At 41.8% G+C, this 19,839-nt stretch overlaps 1 protein-coding gene across 1 annotated transcript in view; it reads right to left on the bottom strand.

Annotated features, from left to right (window-relative positions):
• Positions 1–18,584, bottom strand: part of LOC115312180 (coagulation factor X-activating enzyme heavy chain-like) — a 71,697-nt gene extending 53,113 nt beyond the window's left edge. The window contains exons 1-3 of the mRNA XM_040220237.1: positions 18,524–18,584; positions 5,568–5,740; positions 233–325 (exon numbers count right to left, since the gene is read on the bottom strand). Coding sequence (XP_040076171.1) covers positions 233–325; positions 5,568–5,740; positions 18,524–18,584 — 327 coding nt within the window. The remainder of the gene's footprint in view (positions 1–232; positions 326–5,567; positions 5,741–18,523) is intronic.
• Positions 18,585–19,839: the final 1,255 nt, after the last annotated feature.

Below are 19,839 nucleotides of genomic sequence, written 5' to 3'. Positions count from 1 at the left end.
TACGACACAGTTTGTGAGAAAAAAAAACATTTAAAATCTCAGTCCTTACCACAAGTCAGATTTTCGTCAATAACAAGGGGGGAAATGTTGGCTTAAATTGATGCAGTATAATTCGGGTGTCATTCATTGTGGGCCTTTCAAGTTGAACGGGTTTTTCGCGCATGTCACATGATTCAAGAATAACGAAGTTTAGGCAAGGGTCTAATAAAGGTCATAAATGCAGTGTTCTCACCACTTCTACAGCTCCGTCTTTCTCTGTTAGGGAGACAGCTGCCATCTGACTTTTATCGTGGTAAATGTCCTTTTCAACTCCTCGTCCATCCACCTAAAATTAGAAAATAAGATGCGCACTATGATATCAAATTAAGAGCTAACTTAACTATCACGGTTCTTTTCAGACAAGTTTATTTCAAGGCAGATTAGGTGCTAAAATACCGAAAAAAAGTTTATCGCCTTAAGTCAAAATGTTGTAAATCGTTTGCTATATTATGTTGCACTTTGAAAAATGCGGCACAAAATGCGGGTTGGGAACAAAAGATAATCACAGAACAAATATTAGGTTTTTCCAAACACTGACCAATATGCTAATAAGATTTCAACAAAGAGTAAAATATGTAAGAAATTCAGAAAATTAACTAATCGAGAACATTTTTTCTTACGATGGATAAGTGTGATCTTCAGATAATGAACTGCCGTTTCATATTTCTTTCAAGTAACGTAAATCAAATGGCCAGAGCAGTAGAAATGTTATCGTCTCTGCAATCTGTGCAAGAATCTTTTTTGCGTTTTCCGCATTTTAACCATAGCATTTTGTTTGGACGCCAATAAACCTTCCCTTTTTGCCAACCTCGTCCCCCCAACCCTCTCTCCTGACACACACAAGCACTTTCTGTTTCTTGCGGTTTATATGTAATAAGGATCACCGGCATGAACTTCGGCCAGGAGTGTATTAAAAAGACAGCCTCTTCCTTTTCCCGGAAGGCGGTTATATTGTCACGAATGATAGGTGATCAGGTGACGAAAACTGAGGTAAACAAAACGTTTAATGGGGCAAACTTGTGCCCAAATTAATGAATAAAAAAGGAAACAGAAGAAAGCAGGAGAGCGTCGCGGGCGTCGCCGTCGGCGAAACCGCAGGATCGAGCGCTGGGGCGAGACTATCTGCGGCTTGCGACGCGGAGCTCCATTACGTACATGCGTGAGCTTCTGGAATAGTCGGCGTAGAATGTTCGACGTGTAGAACATTCGGACCTCGAACAAGCTCCCCCCAGCAGGATTCTCGAATTTACCAGAAAACTAAATTACAGGAGTAACAAAAGATGCGTCGCTCCCAGGAACCGAACCCTGGCTTTTCGCGCGGGAGGTAGGCGCGTTAACCGTTAGGCCACGCGCGCGCTGCCGACTTGGCCAGTTGCGCGGGCGGCAATATAAACTGTGCCAAATTTTCTCTACAAGCAGTGTTGATCTCGATAAGTCTACGACCAAGGTGCATTCGCCTGGCCACTACTCCTCGACGTTCAGTCAAGACATCGTATGTACTAATGAAAGTGCATTAATTAGACGCCCTTATTTAAATGTTGGCTGACTTTCTGCTCTCTAGCCAGTCAATCTCCCTTTTGTTGATGAGGGTGAAAGGTAGTTAACATTTGCGATTTGAAACGAACGAGGGGCCGAATAGGGACATGAAACAAGCGATCACGGACGTTCACACAGCGGGTGATCGGTGAATCGCTCCCGGTGAGCCGCTTTTCGAAATTTTCAGGAGCTGCCGTCAAGTTCGTCACTCCCGCTACAGCTAGGGTTAGTGTTTTAATGCTTTCCCATTTTTGTGTCCGCACACCTACACATACGTCCTTTTCACCATAAAAGAAACACGTCTGATGTTCGTCTGGGTCCTTCAGAACCGAAGAATGAAAGCACAATCACTCGGCATGCTCTCACTAGAGCATCCGCGGTGTAGTACGTACGTACATCCACGTACGTATGAAAGCAAAAAAACAAGCCTAAGTGAGCGAGAATCTTTGAAGACATCTAGTGCAATCTAACGAAAGGAAGCTGAGCTATCGTGAAGGCTATCTCTTGCACTAGCGGAATTTCAGCGGCTGTTCGATTTTCGTCGTTACTTTCAAAGTCCAACGACTGCTGAGTCTGCACCGATTTCGGCGCAGTTTTTGGATCGAGCTTGCGCAGCTTCCATACAGAAGGTGAAACATTGACACATGATGGGGCTCGATGAACTAAAATAAAAACATCTTACTGTCTTTTATTTCACAAACCTGTTGCAAAACGGCCAAAGACTGATAGCTCCACTTGCCGACTCCGTGGTTCCAGCCAAGATTGATTTCGCCTTTTGTAGCAGAACGTCTCTACATTCGCGCTCAAATGAGCCTTACCATGGCTACAACCCGTCAAGTGGGGAAAGGGTAATACGTTTAACATACGGTGAAGCCTCCAGAATGAGTAGATCAGAGCCACTGAAGAGACCTCCATGGCCGCTAGAGCGAACAGAGGTGTTGGACGGACATATTGGTTACGTCTCCTGCAGAAAGCCGGATCTTTATCGCTCGACTGCTGCGACTCGCATGTGTGAACGCGCCTTAAGTTAGGTACAGCAACACCGTTTGACCTAAGATGGGGTTGACAGCGTGTCTGCAGAAAAGGGCAAATGTGAGTGCGAATGTTTGGTTCCTTGAACTGCAGCCTTGTGTTAATATATGTGTCGTTGTAAAGCGGTAGAAAAGACCACATGCCACAGGGAAGAGAGTTGCCGGCGCTAATGTGGTAGGTATGAATTTCTAAGCTTCAAACATTGTTACAGTCACCGAAAGTATAAGAGACTCTTCTTGCCCTGTGACTCGTTTTTCGACATTGTTACCGGTGAATGACTCAATCTGGTTGGCTCCAAAGCAAGAATGAGAGAGTCCTGAATATTCCCCGCCCTGCGTTTCTATAACTTTCATTGACTTACGGTTTTAGAAACGAGGGGCGCGGAGCAGGTGGTGGCAGCCAATGAGATTACTCCATTTGCAGTGGAGAACACAAAATAGCGAATCGGGACGTACAATGATAATAAGCCACACCCTGTGTTTCGTCAGCTGTCAGCGATTATGATGAACTGGACGAAAAATGAATAGGGACTTAATATAGATACGTACTTCTGAATAATTCAATAAACACTTAAAGTTGATGTGTAATTACTGGATGCTAAAAAAAAAACTATGTGGCAAAATGCTAGGCAGTTGTGTTGGATACGTGATACGTTCTTGCATCACAAACGCTAGTAACCTCCGGGCAGTCCTTCTCGAGCTGTGCCTCGAGTTCTCTCCACTCCTCTCCACATTACTGAGTCCGCACCATTAGCGCCACCCCCCAGTCTTGTACACCCCCTTGAATCCTCTCCACCCTTTTACTCGTCGACTTATCGTCTTTCCCCGTCGTGTCGGCCCGTGTCGAGAGGGTATGGCGAATGGCGGGTTGTGGGTAAACTGAATTTTTGTGCCACGTGTCACGTGACGTGAATCTTCCCGCTAAATCTAACGTGAAGCCTGAATTTGCGTGTAGGTCATGCTATACGAAGTAATGTGACGTCAGTTTTCCCGCTAAATTGAGCGACAAAACCGAAGTTGTCTTGAGGGTCGATTTTCCCGCTATACCTAGTGGGGAAATGTACATTCGCATAGGTCACCTGACTATGGCACGTGGCGTCAATGTTTCCGCCAAATTTAGCGAGGAAACTAAATTTGCGGATAGGTCACGTGACATGAAGCCATGGGACGCCACAGACCACGGCTTCATGAACTGCGGCTTCACTAAATCCGCAGCTAGCCAAAGAACGTTCCACGTTGAAAACGCTCGAGTGGCATGTTATTATCACGCCTGTTGTTTTGCTATATTCGTCTATATTTTTATTGGCTGGTGGGGCAATCAGATTGGACGTGGAGCGACAATTATATTCGCAAATCTCGACACGCCCTGCCTCTCGTAATGTGTCGGCGACAATATCAAGGTCCAATCAAAACGTTGAACGGAGTACTCTAAAAATTTATCGACGCTATTCCGTGTCTCCAATTACCTCGTACTTCTATCTGCAGTGTCGCGGAGAAGAAGGCTTATTGCTGGTACAGTTAAATCGAGCTGGGTTGCTCCCCCTATGAAGCAGGCTGCCATAACAACAAGCGTAATAATACAATATATCAAATTTCAGTATCATTTCCGTTGAAGGTCAATCAACAAAACCATCTAAATTTACGAGACGTATCTTTTTTAGAAGCTCTGTTTAAGGAGAGTTCTAACATTTACTGGAGACCTTTTTGTTAGAAACTTGCAAGTCAGAAATAAAAAAGGTCCAGGAAGGGCATGTGGGTTTATAGAATTTTATTAGTTCAGAAGTGTTTATTTTTAACTTGTACTGAATTTACGCTTGTACTACCTGTGGCTTTTAAAGTCCCTCTAAGATTGAGGATATGGTGAATCGGAATATGAACTAAATTGTTTCTACGTTCGAGCCCATGATCAGTTCAGATTATTGCCACCCTGTGTGGTATGTGAGGTGCAATGAACAATCTTGTCATTATTATATTTCTGCATTCGGATGCCAACTTATTTTAGTGTTTATAAGTATGTTATTTTTTCGATCGCGAAGGAATTAAGAAGTTCGCTAAATTTCTGTCGCGCTGAAGAGCTTGGTTTTTCAATATGTTTAGACACGCTTAAGAAATAATTTGTTTATTACACGAGGGAAAACAAAATGTGGAATCTAGAAAAATAGGTAAAACGTGTCTCAGGGTGACTTCGAGTTTAGTTATAAGTATCAGGAGTGGATGCTTAAAATTATTAAAAACACAAGAAAATAAGTTACACTAAAATACCACTTATGACTTTTTTCAAATTTAAATATATATATATATATATATATATATAAAGCAACACTCTTTGTGTGTCCGTTGATCCCCATCTCAGGGTCTACATTGGATGTCGATTCATTAACAGCTCACCTGCACTGTATCATTGTTTGAAAATATTTTGCAGGCTATGCTATTTACCTTTGCGGTTCAAGGTCTATACTCGTATCTACGTCACAGATATCAGAATATGTTTAATTATAACTAGTCAAAAATTTGTACTTTCGGAGGTGCTAAGCTAGGAGTTTATTGTATGTCTTACGACAGTTTCGCAGAGACGCCCGGCTTCGTCAGGAGATAGCATACATGCGAGGACATCTATGTGGTCACATGTATGCCATCTCCTGACGAAGCCGAGCGTCTTTGCGAAACTGTCGTAAGACATACAATAAACTCCTAGCATAGGAACCCCGAAAGTACGGATCTTTGACTTATTGCACTTTCCCAGTTCATTGTTTTCGAACTACTTTGCATCACTTTTAATTATAACTCTATAGCATGTGTTCTTACTTCGAGTTCACATATCTAAGCGATGCATAACTCATATCGGCATGGCATCTCAACGATGGTGCTTACAAAACTTAATTTTATACAAAATTAGGTTTAGGAAGTAGATAAGACAGTTTAGGTAAAAAGAAGCATTTCAAAATAAAAAAAAATACTTACTAAAGTATCCACTTGCCCGTTGACATTAAGAGTTGATACAACCAAATTTTCAGCAACTACAGAGCTTTTCTCTAAACGAAGGGTAAGTTTCTCATCGATGTGAAGAAGTTTTTCTCCGTTCACTCCTCTTGCCTCCAGAAGTCGTGGGTAGACAACATACTCAGCGGAACGTCCTGCGTTCATAATAAGGACATGTATTAGGAGGACCGCACGTGTATAACTTCAATTTTCCTACTTTTGGTTCATAACCGCGGCTCTCTTAAAAAATGCTAAATTTTTAACGCTACTTGCGTACACGTGTCTCAGGTTACCTACTTGACGGCAATTAGAAACTGTCACCTACTACAAGTTTGACTTGTTCGACATTCGGAAACAAAAAGACAAGTTTAAAGTGATTGCGTCAACCGACAAAATCACAGTGCTTATGCAATGATACATAACCACGATCACTATTTACAAAACAGTGGTGAAATATAACGAAGTTCAAAGTTTGAATAGTTTACGGGGGATAGTCGTAGCCGACACGCCGTTTGCAATGTATTTATGAATGTTTCTTTTGGAGCATTTCTCAAAATAATTGAAATTCTTCGCACAGAAGCAGAATATAAAAGCTTCCAAGATATCGAAAGAAGTCAAAGCCTCGTAATATCAATGAATATATATATATATATATATATATATATATATATACTAAAGAATTCCAATTGTCGTTTACCATGGAAATATTTTGTTTTTGTCAAATGTCGGCATTGGTTTCCAATGAAAACGACATGGCACTATTCATTTTAATCGTATTTATACTTTGGAAATTTTAAATGGTCGACTGTTTTTCTGATGTTTTGGGGATTTGACAAATGTCAGAATGACACGGCCTTTAAAAATGGCATTCTTTAAATGGTATCATAGTAGGAGTCATTTCATTTGGGTCTTTAGCTTATACAAAAACTGAGTAAGCAAAAGTGTTGAACGTCCAAATTATGAGCACAATGAATCGTATCCTTGATCGCTTCAGCTGATTAACCATCGCCGTTCGAAAGGTGGGATGTTTATCCTTTTTAATGTGCGGTATAATATTGAAACGACGTCAATCGCGAACCTGGCGTTCACACCACTAGATAAGAAAATTTCATTCGAGTCGCAAAACACAGCCCACTGTGTTTTCCGAATTAATGGATACACGCATGCATGGCGACTGTACCACTCCAATCGGGCGGGGACTTGTGAACCTAGTCAAATAGTCTCCTTTGTGCTACACTGAAATCTCATTTGAACCGGTTTAATATGAGCTGATTTCTATCCCTCTCATGATTTTAAGCACGAGGCCTCTAATCTTTTTGTTTCACCGCTCACGTGGAATACAAGTGCCCCGAGGAAGTCGAACTCCGCACGACGGCCTTAGTCTTCCAATCCCTTTACATTCCATACTGACATGCGCTGTATTTCCAATTCCTTCCTCGAAATAATCGATCTGGCACCTATCACCTGGTACTTGCTTGGATAAGTACTATTTCTCAAAATCCCTGGCCTGGAATCGTATACTAACGCACAAGATCTATAATTTTCAATTTTTTTCTTATAATTATTTTCAGTTTGTCTTGCCATGTATATCTCGAAGGTTGGTTACTTTTTTATTTTTGTTTCCCACATTTTATTCTCTTTTCCATTTACAATTCAAGTAGAGCGACGGCACCCAGCTGAAAAGACACCACGGAGTGAAACCGGGTGCTACCGCCTATTGAAGTGTGCAGAGAAAACTGGCACGACCTAACGGCCGAACTGCAAAACAGTGTAACTAAGGAGGTGGGAGTATACTTCCATATACCGCCCAAACTACACATTTTAATGGCGGCATTTTTGTATGTAATGTGGCATATTTTGTTTTTAGCCCGACTGTTGCGTCAAACTTTGAAGTTGGTTTGTGCGTTTGTTTTTCTATTTCAACTTACACCATTCACGTATTTCTCATTGTTGACAAGCATTCGCTACTCGGTCTGGTACTGCGTGTCATTTTAATATGCGCTTTATTTAACATAAGTGGGGCATTGAACTCTACGATTACACCACGTATAACTACCTCTCCCTAAAGTGATAATCATATAGTACCGAGTCCTCTCGTGTAGAACACATCTCTAGGTATTCATTGCTAAACGCAGAAAAGTTTTATTCACCGCATTTCTGTGACATTGAGGTGCCATACTCCTTTTTTTTTCGTCCTTCTTCGTCAAATCGTTCTCCACTTTCTATGTTTTTCTTTTTCCCTTCGCAGAACCAGAGCACACAGTACAATCTAACGACTTTCGTGATAGCAGGCGCCTGTTTTTTCCGCAATAGTATTAGGAAGATTTCCTCGCTGCAAACTATCGGAAGTGACCTCGGCGCCTACCAAGCCGGGAGAAGGTTTTGCTGGAGTAATTTGCGAACCGACAGCGTACAAAACGTGATCTCAGTTGATTATATGCTCATTGACGCTACGTGCCAACTCGGTTAGGAACTTTTTTATCAACAGACAAAATGCTTCCGTCTCATTTTTTTATACTCTTTGTAACTATCAAACGGGTATTGATAAAAAAAATACATATTAAGGTTCCATATTTCTTTTCGAAACAAAACAACCTCGGGATGAAACTACGAGACGTTAAACGCCCCACAGATGCTTGGACCGTTATTTTTTCTCCTTTGATATGAAAACACATCAACTATAGAATTGTCAATGCACCCCACCCCACCATGTCCTTCCCAGTTTGTGCAAATGTACAGTCTCCCACATTATGAAATACTCACTGGGAGAGTATGGCCGAGAAGGTGGCTGGCGGGGGCCGTTGCGCACGCTCCGAGCGATTCCATTCAACCCCGACAGAAAAACCCACTCGGGGCTCAGCGAAAGCGCCATCGCGCGCTTATCAGTTTCTGGTTTCGGATTTGCGGTGTAGATCACTTCGGCAGCGTCATGCCACGAACATTTCCTACAAATGCTGAAATTACTGTCCGGGAGAGACCGTCCTTAGCCAAGGCGATTATTCTTACTCTGTCAATGTGCGAGAGCCTGGCCATTTTTGAAACCAGCGATTGTGCTCTTCGACCATTATATTTTTTAAATATGAAACTCAGGTATAAAGAATTTATTTTTGGCGGTGCTTCTTCTGGTGTTTTACATGAAATACACACAATAAAAAGACAGCGATAACTAGCTTGGGACGAGCTTTCGTGGCTATATTTCTGGGCATGACGCCGATGAGGCGCGCTCTTCCGCTAGATCGAAACCTAAAATTTCTAAATGCGTTCAGGCCCATTTGAGCTCCGAGTGTCCTCCCCTTAAAGCTGAGTGGAATCGCCCGGAGCGCGCGCAGCATCCCCGCCCGCCGCTGTCTAGCTCGGCCACGTGGTCCACGTGTTTTTTTTTTTTTTTTCATATTGCAGGACACTGAACGTTGTTCACATTTTTGTTTATTCATTTGATCAACTTTATTCTCTTTGAGCAATGTAGATACCCTAATAAAAAAAATTACAGCTTGGTCTCGCTGACAAAGACTGGTAAGTATAGAGAGTGGAATACGCCTTACATCAATCGGCGTTCGTCTGCAGAGTCCCTGGCGAAGACTCTTCCTGCTGCTTTTGCCGTCTCTTATGTTCTTGATAAGCTAGTCTCTCTTCCACAAGGGGAAGAGAAAGGAGTTTAAACGGCACCACCCCGCTATAAATCAACTGTGTCGGAGTTTCGCTCCCATTTATGACAAACGCCTTGAGATTGCGCAGTATGGCATGCCCACACGCTTTCGAGGCCGTGAGGCACATGACCGCGCCTTGGCGCGTGGCCTTCGAACGCCGCGCGACAGCGCCTTTCTTCGCAATGAGAGCCTACGCCGTCCCTCGCTACAATGCCTTCATTTCCGCTTTGCTCAGGGTGATGACGTCTGGCAATTTTGATGTGAACGTTCATTTATCTCTTTTGTTCTGGAGCGTGTGAAACAGCGTCTCCCTGCGTGTTCTCTTGGCGTTGATTGAGCCGCAGTGGCATTTTGTTTCAGCGAGTTCTTTGTATTTTTCCTTAGAGCCCTTTAGGTCGGCATCGGGTACAACAAACAATGGCATCACCCTAAACAGAAGGACATTAAAGCACTTTAGCCGTTGCTAGCTCAGTCGGTAAAGCACGCGGCTCACAATCACAAGGTGGTGAGGTATAATCCTGCCAGGGGACTGTAATCTTTTTATGTGGTTTCTATAAGGGTAACGCTTTCAGTCTCAGTATATTGTTACACCCAAACGTTACCCTCAAATCGTTACAGACCTCTAAATGAAAACTGACAGATGAAATACAATATGTGTTAAAATAATTTTCACTCAGGTTCCAGTTAAAGAATTGAGACGCAGATTAGCGAACTCCGGTGGACATTTTTGGCGACTTATCTTGGTTGACCTCAAGAAACAGCTTCGTAGAGGCACATCATCTATATTAATTATTTACACTATTTGCATTAGACTAAATCGGTCGTCATAACGCGGAATGGCCGAATCTATGTGCCTGATGTTTGCTTCCTACGCTCCTTGCTCCTTTTCCCGAAGCTTCTCTCTCATTTTCTTTTAAGTAGCTGGTCCCTGCATACCTTTTTAAAGTTTGTATTATGTTTGCGTAAAACAGAGCTACACGAAGACTACCAGAATATAATTGAATACATGACCGATACGGCTAGTGCTGAAATTGTCTTCATAAATATTCATAGCAAATTGCTGGGGAATTGCGTTGCCCGCTTTATACGCGGAATTTTGTTGCAAGCGCCGAAAGTGTAGTCGACACACGTTTCGTGTGGCGTCTACGTTTTCGGCGCTCTTCGTTGGTTTGTTCTGAGGCTGACTTAGCTCGTAGCTTGTACACTCGGTAGCAATTCCTGGAATGGAGCTACCGTCGTTAACGCGGGTTTTAAAAACCTGTGTCAGGATGTCAAGCCGCTATCTGCCAGACACAGAGCGGATGACCGCAATGCTTTCCCGCCAGATAGCATCTTAGCTTACGTCGATGCGTCGTGATATGAATAAAGAAAAAAAACTGTCTCGTGACATGCTTGAGATACACTCCCCTATTAACCTTAATGGTCTGGGTTCAATTCCCACCTGGGGGAACAGTTTCTTTTTTCTGCGATGGCCTTTCTTCTTTACTAAAAATGGTGGCGGTGTTTCAAATAATTTTGTGACGTCGACACGCGGCTCAACCAATCAGCATCAAGCTAATCGGTGGCTTCACTTTTTGGTTTCACAAATTTCTAGTCCCCCCTGACGAGAAAAAGCATGTTGCTCGCGAAAATGGCCCTTTCTTAACTCACCTGCCCGAAGGCCCTCCGCAGCGATGGCATAGCAGAAAACTAAAGCTGGGCGTGTAGACATCTCTTGTGAGTGTTTTCTTTTACCCAAAACTTCTTTGAAACGAGTGCGCTCGCCATTGCGTAAGAGAGGTTAGCGTACTGACACCATCTTTTAATTGTTCATAAATAGGCTAGGGTGTGGAGCATTGAACTCGCAATCACGCGCATGCGGCTGCTGCTTTTGACTCGGCAAGCTTCGGGTGTGTGCTGTGACATTTCTGAAGGCGCGAAAGCTCGAGAGCGGCTTGCTAATTGAGAGGACATCTTAACTTTTGATGATGAATATTGGCCGACCTTTTCGTGCCACGTAATGTTTTGTGACGTTTTGGCGTCATTGCTCTTTTTACGTCGGTAGCTTTCACACTAAATGTCGGGAATGTTGTGTCGGGATTGTTGAAAAGAAAGGTTGTAGTGGTTTTATAGATCAAGAGACAAGCGCGTGGGAATTCGAACAATGAAACCGAATATCAAGATTTCTTTATTTTCTAATGAGTCAATCTGGCACATGTTTTGATCTTTTCTCATCGCATCCTGTATTAAAAACACGAGTATTGCAATAAAATTTTTATGACGTAAATATAAACATTTCGTCTGAATTACGCATGGTTAGGTAAGCAGTATGAATGAGCACTTAGTAAACTCTAAACAACTTCTTCATCATGCCCGACATTGAGAATAACGGTTCGGCTCCTTGTTAACGGGTGATTGTAAATTATTATTTGCAAAAAAATAAGAACAACAACATATGGTTTGCAAGCCTATCTATCACTCAACTTGCACATTATCTTGTGGTTAGCATATAAAGCACGCTGTTCTTCAATATATTAAGCAAAATAATGAACAACAATGCAGTTTTATTTGATTTCAATTATTATTCCCTCAGTACCAGAAGGCATTAAGAGGGGAGTGGGCGGTTAACACATAAAAGTAACATAGTTATGTGAAGTAAAAAACGCACAAAAAACACGCGCTACGCAACATCTCTTAAAAAGTTGGTAATAATATTTTTAAAATCCACAGTGCTAGTTATTGTGACTATGTGTGCGGGAAGGCGATTCCAATTAATGGAGGTCTGGGGTAGAAGAGATGCATTAAAAATGGAAGTGCTGTAATAGGGAATCCCTGCCTTTAAGTCATGGTCTATACGTGATCATATGTACGATGGTTCTAGACAAAATGATTGACGGGCAGCGGGGTTAGAGTAATAAATCTTGTGAAATAAACATAGAGAAGATATTTTTTTTCGGAAAGAGGGATCATGCAAGGAAAGGGACGATTTCATGGAAGTTACACTGGCTGTACGATGTTAGTTCGAAAGTATGAAACGGACAGAATGATTCGGAATAGATTCGACAGCTGATGCAAGGGTGATACCGAGTTATGCTTATTTTCCCAGTTATAAAGTGAAACGCTTTTGGACGTAGCGATCGTTCATTGTAGACGCCGATTACACTTTGGGACATACATATGCCACCCAAAGTGCACATTGTCAAGTAGGTATTTTCTTTTGTGTCATGTGTTACATTCTGTCGCATAGCCAGATTGCTGCGTCCAACTTCCCAATTGCCTTGAGCGGTCGTTTTTTTTTTTCACTCACATCCTTGAGGACTTCCTTATTTTGGACGAGCATTCTGCTACTCGTCCAAGCGTGTCCTTTTAACATCCATTTTGTGTCGCGTAATGAGGCTAATTTAGCTTCAGGCTTTCATTGCTAAGCGCAAGAAAGTTTTATCGACCGAATCTTCGCGATATTGCTATGTATGATTTTATGATCATGTCCACTGTCCTGCTTTATGCAATTCTTCGCCGCATATGTTTCTCCACTATGTTTCTCATTCTTTCTTCGCAGAACACGAGCTTAAAGTACGATATAGTAACTTATCTGGTAGCAAATGCCAAATGTTTTCGCACAGTGTTATAATAGTTTATCGCTAAAGAATCCCGCCCATTCACGAAACCGGGAGACGGTCTAACCTGAGTGCTTTGCGATGTAACATCGGGCATATACATGGCGGTCCAAAACCAAACAGGAATACGAGTGCAGGTGGTTGCGGGAACTGTAACAAGTTTATCTTTCCTTGAAATTGTGTGACGTCACATAAGACATATTCCGTTTCCCGCTCGCCACTATGATAGTTGGAAATATTTCTACATTAAGCGGCGGCCCACAGTGCACAGATTGGATTGGGGGGGGGGGGGGGGCGGATTCTGTTATCGTTTTTTTGGAAAACATACAAAAGTACAAATGAACGCAAAGTAGCAGTCGCGTTTGTTGTATTCTCATCCTCGAAGTCACTCGAAAATTCCGCCGAGAAGCATTTTACACTCCCGCCCACTGCACATTTTCCCTTCTTCCGCTGAAGTCAGAGCAATGAGCGCCCCCTTGACCCTCCAGCCCTCACTTCCCCTTCAATTCCATTGGTCGTTGTTTGTGACAACACACACATTATTGACTGTTTGGAGAACCAAAGTGACGCCCGTCCATCGGCCGCTCCGGCCGTCGATGTACCGGGGTGTCGTCCACACACCACCGCACACCTGCAAAACCTAACGGACCCCAGAAGGGATAGAAATATAGCTGTCTTTCGGCTCCCGTACCCGCCCCCACCCGTATTCCTGTTTGACTGTGACCGCCCTCAACGTGAGCTGTGAGTTTTATGCTCAATGGTATTAGGTACCGATTCGGCTATAAGCTGTTGTATAAACATTGAAAATAGATCTGCCTAAAAGATGTATTTAATTTCTAAAAATCAAACTGTCATTCATTAAAATACATATATAGATCATAAAATTTACTTAACAACGAGACAACCAAAGGAAAAAGGATGTGAAAAATTAAGTGCCGCACGGATGTTTTCGACCGGCCTTTCCTTATAGTTTGCTATTCACAACCAAAACAGTCTGAAATTTATAGTTCTCAATGCACCTGAACATTTTCCCATTTACGCAAGATGCTTGTTATGTCTAGTGTCATAAACTTTGTCACAAAGATATGTTAAGTCTACATTCAAAATTTTAAAATGGTTTATTTAGTTGGTTGACCCCTGGACTCATGCTCTTTGAACGATGTAGATAGCTTAATAAGAAAAAAATTCGCACTCAGTTTATTTTTAAAGAATCGAGGTGCAGAATAAAGAGCTTCGATATATCTCCATTCCTTCCACGAACACCATTGGAAAGGCTCGCATCTGCATCATTTAGTTACAATATATACTATATATTGAATTGGTTGTTGTGGTGCGGCATGACCGATTCGCCGAATCCTTTTCCCCGAGTGCGTGAGGCTTGCTTCTCCCGCCCCCTGTCGCGTGGCTTCTTTCTCGTCTATTCATGTAGCTGAGAAGCATTTTTTTTTAAGCTTCGAATTACGTTATGAAAAACAGCGCTACACAAAGACTACCACGTAATTATTGAACATCTCACTGACACGGTCAGTGTACTTTCAACCGGCACACGCATAGGTTATGTCTATATGTCAGTGGGCTTGACAGCACGTTCAGAGCAGGGATGGCTAATCGCTTCGTGTTCTACGTACAGATCTTGCCGCCGCAGTCCTTCTTCGCGGGAACGGTTGACTTCGGTGACGCCGGCCCAGGAACTGCAACATCATGCTCCGACATCGTGAACTACATCGGCACTCAGTCTCATTCCGGGCAGGGCAAGGAAGACCTCCCAGTCATCGACAGCGCCAGGTTAAGGAGATATGCGTTGGAACATCACGCACTGACTACTGCGACGGAGGCGGGGCTCGTAGCTTTGCTTAAAAGGAGTCCCTGGCATCGCCATCGCTTCAGTGGGCTTGGCAGCACGTTCAGAGCAGGGATGGCTAATCGCTTCCTGTTCTACGTACAGGTTAGTAGAAAATCTCTTTACAAGTGTGCTAGAGATGATTGTGCTGCATTGATAGTGCTGCCGAGCCCACGCAGCTTGCGTAAAACTATTTCCGAGTGTTGGAAAGTGATTGCTTTGTTGTTACATCTCAGCGGTGATGTCGAGCTTAATCAAGGACCTGATATGGCTATGAATCAGCTGCTTGAGGGTCAGAGGCAGATTGCTCTAAATGGTAGACGACTTAAGCAAAATCAAGAAGGCTTTGGTAAACGACTCGAATCAATCGAAAACTCGGTTATTAACTTACAGCGATTGTCTAGTGAACTGCAGAAAGCCCAGAAGCTTATAATCTACGGCATTCTAGAAAATGAGCACTAAACCCAAGCATCGTTAAGTACGCATGTTGTTGACAGTGTATTTGAAGAGAAACAAGGAATCGACGTCGAACGTGTACAGGAGAAAGACAGATTGTGAAGACAGATACCCGATAGAGCAAGACCAGTTTTTCTGCGATTAGATAAATTGAATGAAAAACCGCAATCCTTCGCAGTGCAAACAAGCTTAAAGGAAGTAAAATACTTATTAATGATGATTTTTCCTTGAGGGTTAGAAATATTCGACGGAAACTTTGGGAGAATAGCCGGGTAAACAGAACCAATGGTGATAAGTGTGTTCTCTTGTAAGACAAGTTAAAATAAATGGAACTACGTATGTTTGGGATGGCAGCATAAATAATAAAGTTAGGATTACTACGGAAAGAACATATTAAGTTAGGCAGTCGCAACCAATATGACGTAAAATATTAGTAGACCAACGAAGCTTTCTCTTTATTAACCTTAATGCAAGAAGTATTATTTACGAAGCAGAGGACTTGGAACATATTCTAATTGAACATGACCCGGAAATCACGCTAGTTACAGAGACGTGGTTGCCTGAGCTTTTGTTGGATGATGAGATAGTCCCTCCAGGTTTTAAAATACTAAGAAAAGATCGCCGCAGCAGGGGACGTGGTGTCGCTATAATTGTTAAGCGTGACCTTGTCTGCAACTTCATCGAAAACTCATCGAACATTGAGAGCGTTTGGTGCAAAGTAAAACTACCCAACATCGAAATATTGATAGGGGCTGTCAATTGTCCACCCGTTTCCGGCTTTGACTTCATAGAAAAATTAAATGACTTTTTGATTAAACCCGAGTCAACAGCAATAATGCTATAATTGCGGGAGACTTTAATGTACCAGGCATTGATTGGGATGCGTTAACGCCTGGAAACCTGGACGTCATTCAGGCTTCTGCATTGATCGATATGACTTTCTCTCACGTTTTAACCCAGATAGTGAAAGACTATACACGATACCAAAGTGGATGCAAATCTGTTCTCGACTTATTCTTTCTTAGTGACAGCGTCATGTTGTACCAATTTGAATATAGTGTAGTACCAGGCATATCTGATCACTCCATGGTTACTTTGTCTCTGCATCTTGAAAACCTGCCAAGTACGTGTCGCGATGTCACAACATACAAACTGTTCGATTACGCGGCTGATGTCGGTATATTACATAAGTTGGAATCTAGTTGTCCCGGTTTTGCATATTTGAGTCTTAACACCGCAAACGATGTAAACAATCTATGGCTGAAGTTTAAAGAAATAGTTATCGAATGCATTGATCAATACGTTCCCACAAGAACAAAAAAAAGGCATAGAAACAATCCGTGGATCGCGAAAGATATCTTACATGAAAAGCGAAAAATCTCGAAATGTAAAGTGCAGCTGCGCAAAACCAATTGTGAAACCATACGTGCAACTATTCAAACTTTGAGTGCCAGCCTAAAGACATCAATAAAAATGCTAAACACAAGTTTTATAATATTACAATGTCTAACTTCCTATTAACTGCACCCAAGAAGTTTTGGCGGTATCTCTCTCCCAGGAAAAGCGAAATCACAAAGCTGATTAGTGATGATGAGCCAGTCATTGAACCGGTGTATATAGCCAATACGTTCAATAAGTTTTTTTTGCAGTATTTTCTAGTGACGATGGTATGGCACCAGTGTTTTATACGTACGCAAACATCCCGGCGATAGAGAATGTATTTTTGTCATACGAGGGAATCGTTTCGCTTTTACTCAACATTGACCATTCGAAATCAGAGGGACCCGATCAGGTTCCAAAATTTTTTTTTAAAGAGATACGCAGAATGGGTCAACCAAATATATTTTCATTATTTTTCAGAAATCACTTCAGTCAGCTGCAATACCGGATGATTGGAAAATGGCTAAAGTAATTTCAATCTTAAAGTCAGGTGATTCGTGCAGTGCAATGAACTACCGGCCAATTTCATTGACATCAAGTTGCTGTAAACCCCTAGAACACTTAGTTTCAAAGCATATTAAATCATTTTAGCCACTCATTCCCCATTGAATGACAAGCAGCGTGGATTCAGAAAGGGTCTATCTACTGTAACGCAACTAACTGAAGTCGTACATTTTTTTTCTCGCGTTTTAGACGCCAAGGGACAGGTAGATTGTATCGTTATAGATTTCCAGAAAGCCTTTGATAAAGTAAACCATCAAAAGTTAATGATTACATTATGTCCGATATTAAAAAAAACCAGCTGTTGCTAGGTTGGATTCAATCCTTTTTTAAAAAAAAAATTGTAGACAGTATGTAAGCATCAAAAATGGCTATTCAGATATGTGTGATGTTGCGTCGGGGGTTCCGCAAGGGTCCGTCTTTGGCCCGTTGTTGTTCTTAGTATTTATAAATGATCTAGCAGAGGATCAAGAAGTGCATGCTAGGCTCTTTGCGGACGGTTGTCTTATATTCACTGAAGTTCATGCGGCCTCTGATCAGGAGAAATTAAATAGATTTTTTACTAGAATAGATGAATGGTGTGCCACTTGGCAAATGTCTCTAAATCTAAGAAAAACAGTATGTATGATTATCATTCACAAACGTCAACCGTTAATATTTCCCTACAAACTTAATGGTACTTTGCTGTCTTGCGTAAATGAATTCAAATACCTTGGCGTCACGATCATAAACGACCTAAAACGGAGTATGCACGTCTATATTATAGTTAGAAAGGCCAACAGTAGATTGGGCTTCCTTCGAAGATCTCTTAAGTTTGCGTCCGGTCAAACAAGGCTAACGACGTACAAAACGCTGATCAGGCCTTTACCGTATGCGTCAGAAGTGTGGGATCCTCACGTGATGTATCTTGAGCGGGAACTGGAAAGAGTCCAGCGGATTGCAGTGCGCTTTATATTTTCTAGTTATCGCCGACTTGAATCCCCTACCCAGCTTTGTTCGCAAGCCGGCCTTCCATCGCTTATCAGTAGGAGAAAAACCAAGCGTTTAAAACTTCTCTTTATGATTCTTAATTACCTTGTTTTTATTGGCAAAACATCTTATATTACGCCTCAGCAATCTAAAATTTCAGAAAACAAACATAGTCGACATATACAAGAATACGAATATAACAAGGAATGTTTTAAAAATTATTTTTTTCCACGCACAATACGCGAGTGGAATTCCCTGCCAGAAAGTATAGTAGCATGTCAAGATGCAGAAAAATTATTCTCTACATTAAGCGTGTTTCTAGATATTTAGGTATATCGGCATGATCTGTTTGTGAATGAACAAGTGTGCTTTTCAACCATGCGTACCATTGTTGAATTGTTCTTGTTTTCCACTCCTGTAAGAGTTCCGACTCGGGACTGACAGTATGGGAAATAATAATATTAATAATAAAACCCATCTCTAACTCACCTGCCTCAAGGCCCTCCGCCACCGTGGCACAGACAAACACTAAAGCTAGAAGTGCAGACATCTCTTCTCAGTGCTTACTCGAGTCCGAAACTTCTTTTAACGGTAAAGTTTAGCGTGGTGACGTCAGCTTTTCATTTTTCATAAAAAGCTTCTCGTGTGGAGCATTGAACACGCCCAACGCGCGTGATGGTGTTTGTGACTCGGCACGATACAGATGTTTGCTGTGACATTTCGAAAAGCTCAAGAGCGGGTTGTTGACTGAGAGGTCATCCTAAGCTTTCGTGATAATTATTGGTTGACCTTTTCGTGCGACGGGGTGTCTTGAGGCTGTATTTGCGTCATTTCTTATATTTGCGTTGCTAGCTTCCACACTAAAAAAAAAAACAGTTTCCAGACACTCCGTAAGAAAGGCCGTGGTGACTTTATAGATGAGATTTCAAGCACATTGGACTTCAAGCAATCGAAACGCACGTCAAATATTTTCTTTTTATTTGCGTGTTTTTTTTACACGTTAGTTTGGCACATGTTGCAAAATTTTCTCCTCGGCGATTTTATGAAACATAGATGTATTATAACGCCAGTTCGTAGAATTTTGCTGAGAAATCTCAGATTTGAGATTGATGCACAACTACGGCTAGAGAGACTAAACAAGATACGGCAGAGTAGCCTCACTTCAGCCATCTTCACGTTTAAAATAATTGTTGACAGCTTTCTTAGACTTTGCCTGAAGTCACGAGGAATGGGTTTGGTTCATCTAATAAATATTAAAACAGTTGGAAAAAAAAGAAAGAATGGCATCGGCCAAGCATTTTGACACTGCATGTAATACACAGGCAGTTGCAATTTCGAATCATAACGATTTTCAGTTCTACTCTTTCTACACTAAGCACCAAATGGCAGCGTTAAAAGGGAAACGAATCGAAGTGTTCATAAATTAAGCGTAGCTTTCTAATTACAATAACCGCTATCAAAAAAATTATATTCTATTGAAAAAAGGAAACGTCAAAATAATGTTCATTTTCTTCTTCTAATATTTTTATTGTCTTCCTGGTCATGTTCAATTATGCGCAAGTTAAAAAAAAAAGAAAACAACCTTGGTTATACACAGGTTTTATTTTTGTGATCATCTAAAATGGGGACTGTATCGTAGCTTAGGCAGCACAACTATATATTCACGCGTATCAACATTTTGTTCAACATGTGTTGGCGGGATGGCACATTGCTAAGCTGAGCCGCTTTCATTTATTTCCTTATTGAAGTTTAGCATATTATTTCTTAAAGTTATGCGATTTTCTCAAAATACAGCAGGTAAATAC

Source organism: Ixodes scapularis, unplaced genomic scaffold (assembly GCF_016920785.2).
Source record: "Ixodes scapularis isolate PalLabHiFi unplaced genomic scaffold, ASM1692078v2 PGA_scaffold4__175_contigs__length_147842914, whole genome shotgun sequence".
Lineage (NCBI taxonomy): Eukaryota > Metazoa > Arthropoda > Arachnida > Ixodida > Ixodidae > Ixodes > Ixodes scapularis.
This window is presented reverse-complemented; position numbering and strand designations above follow the sequence as displayed.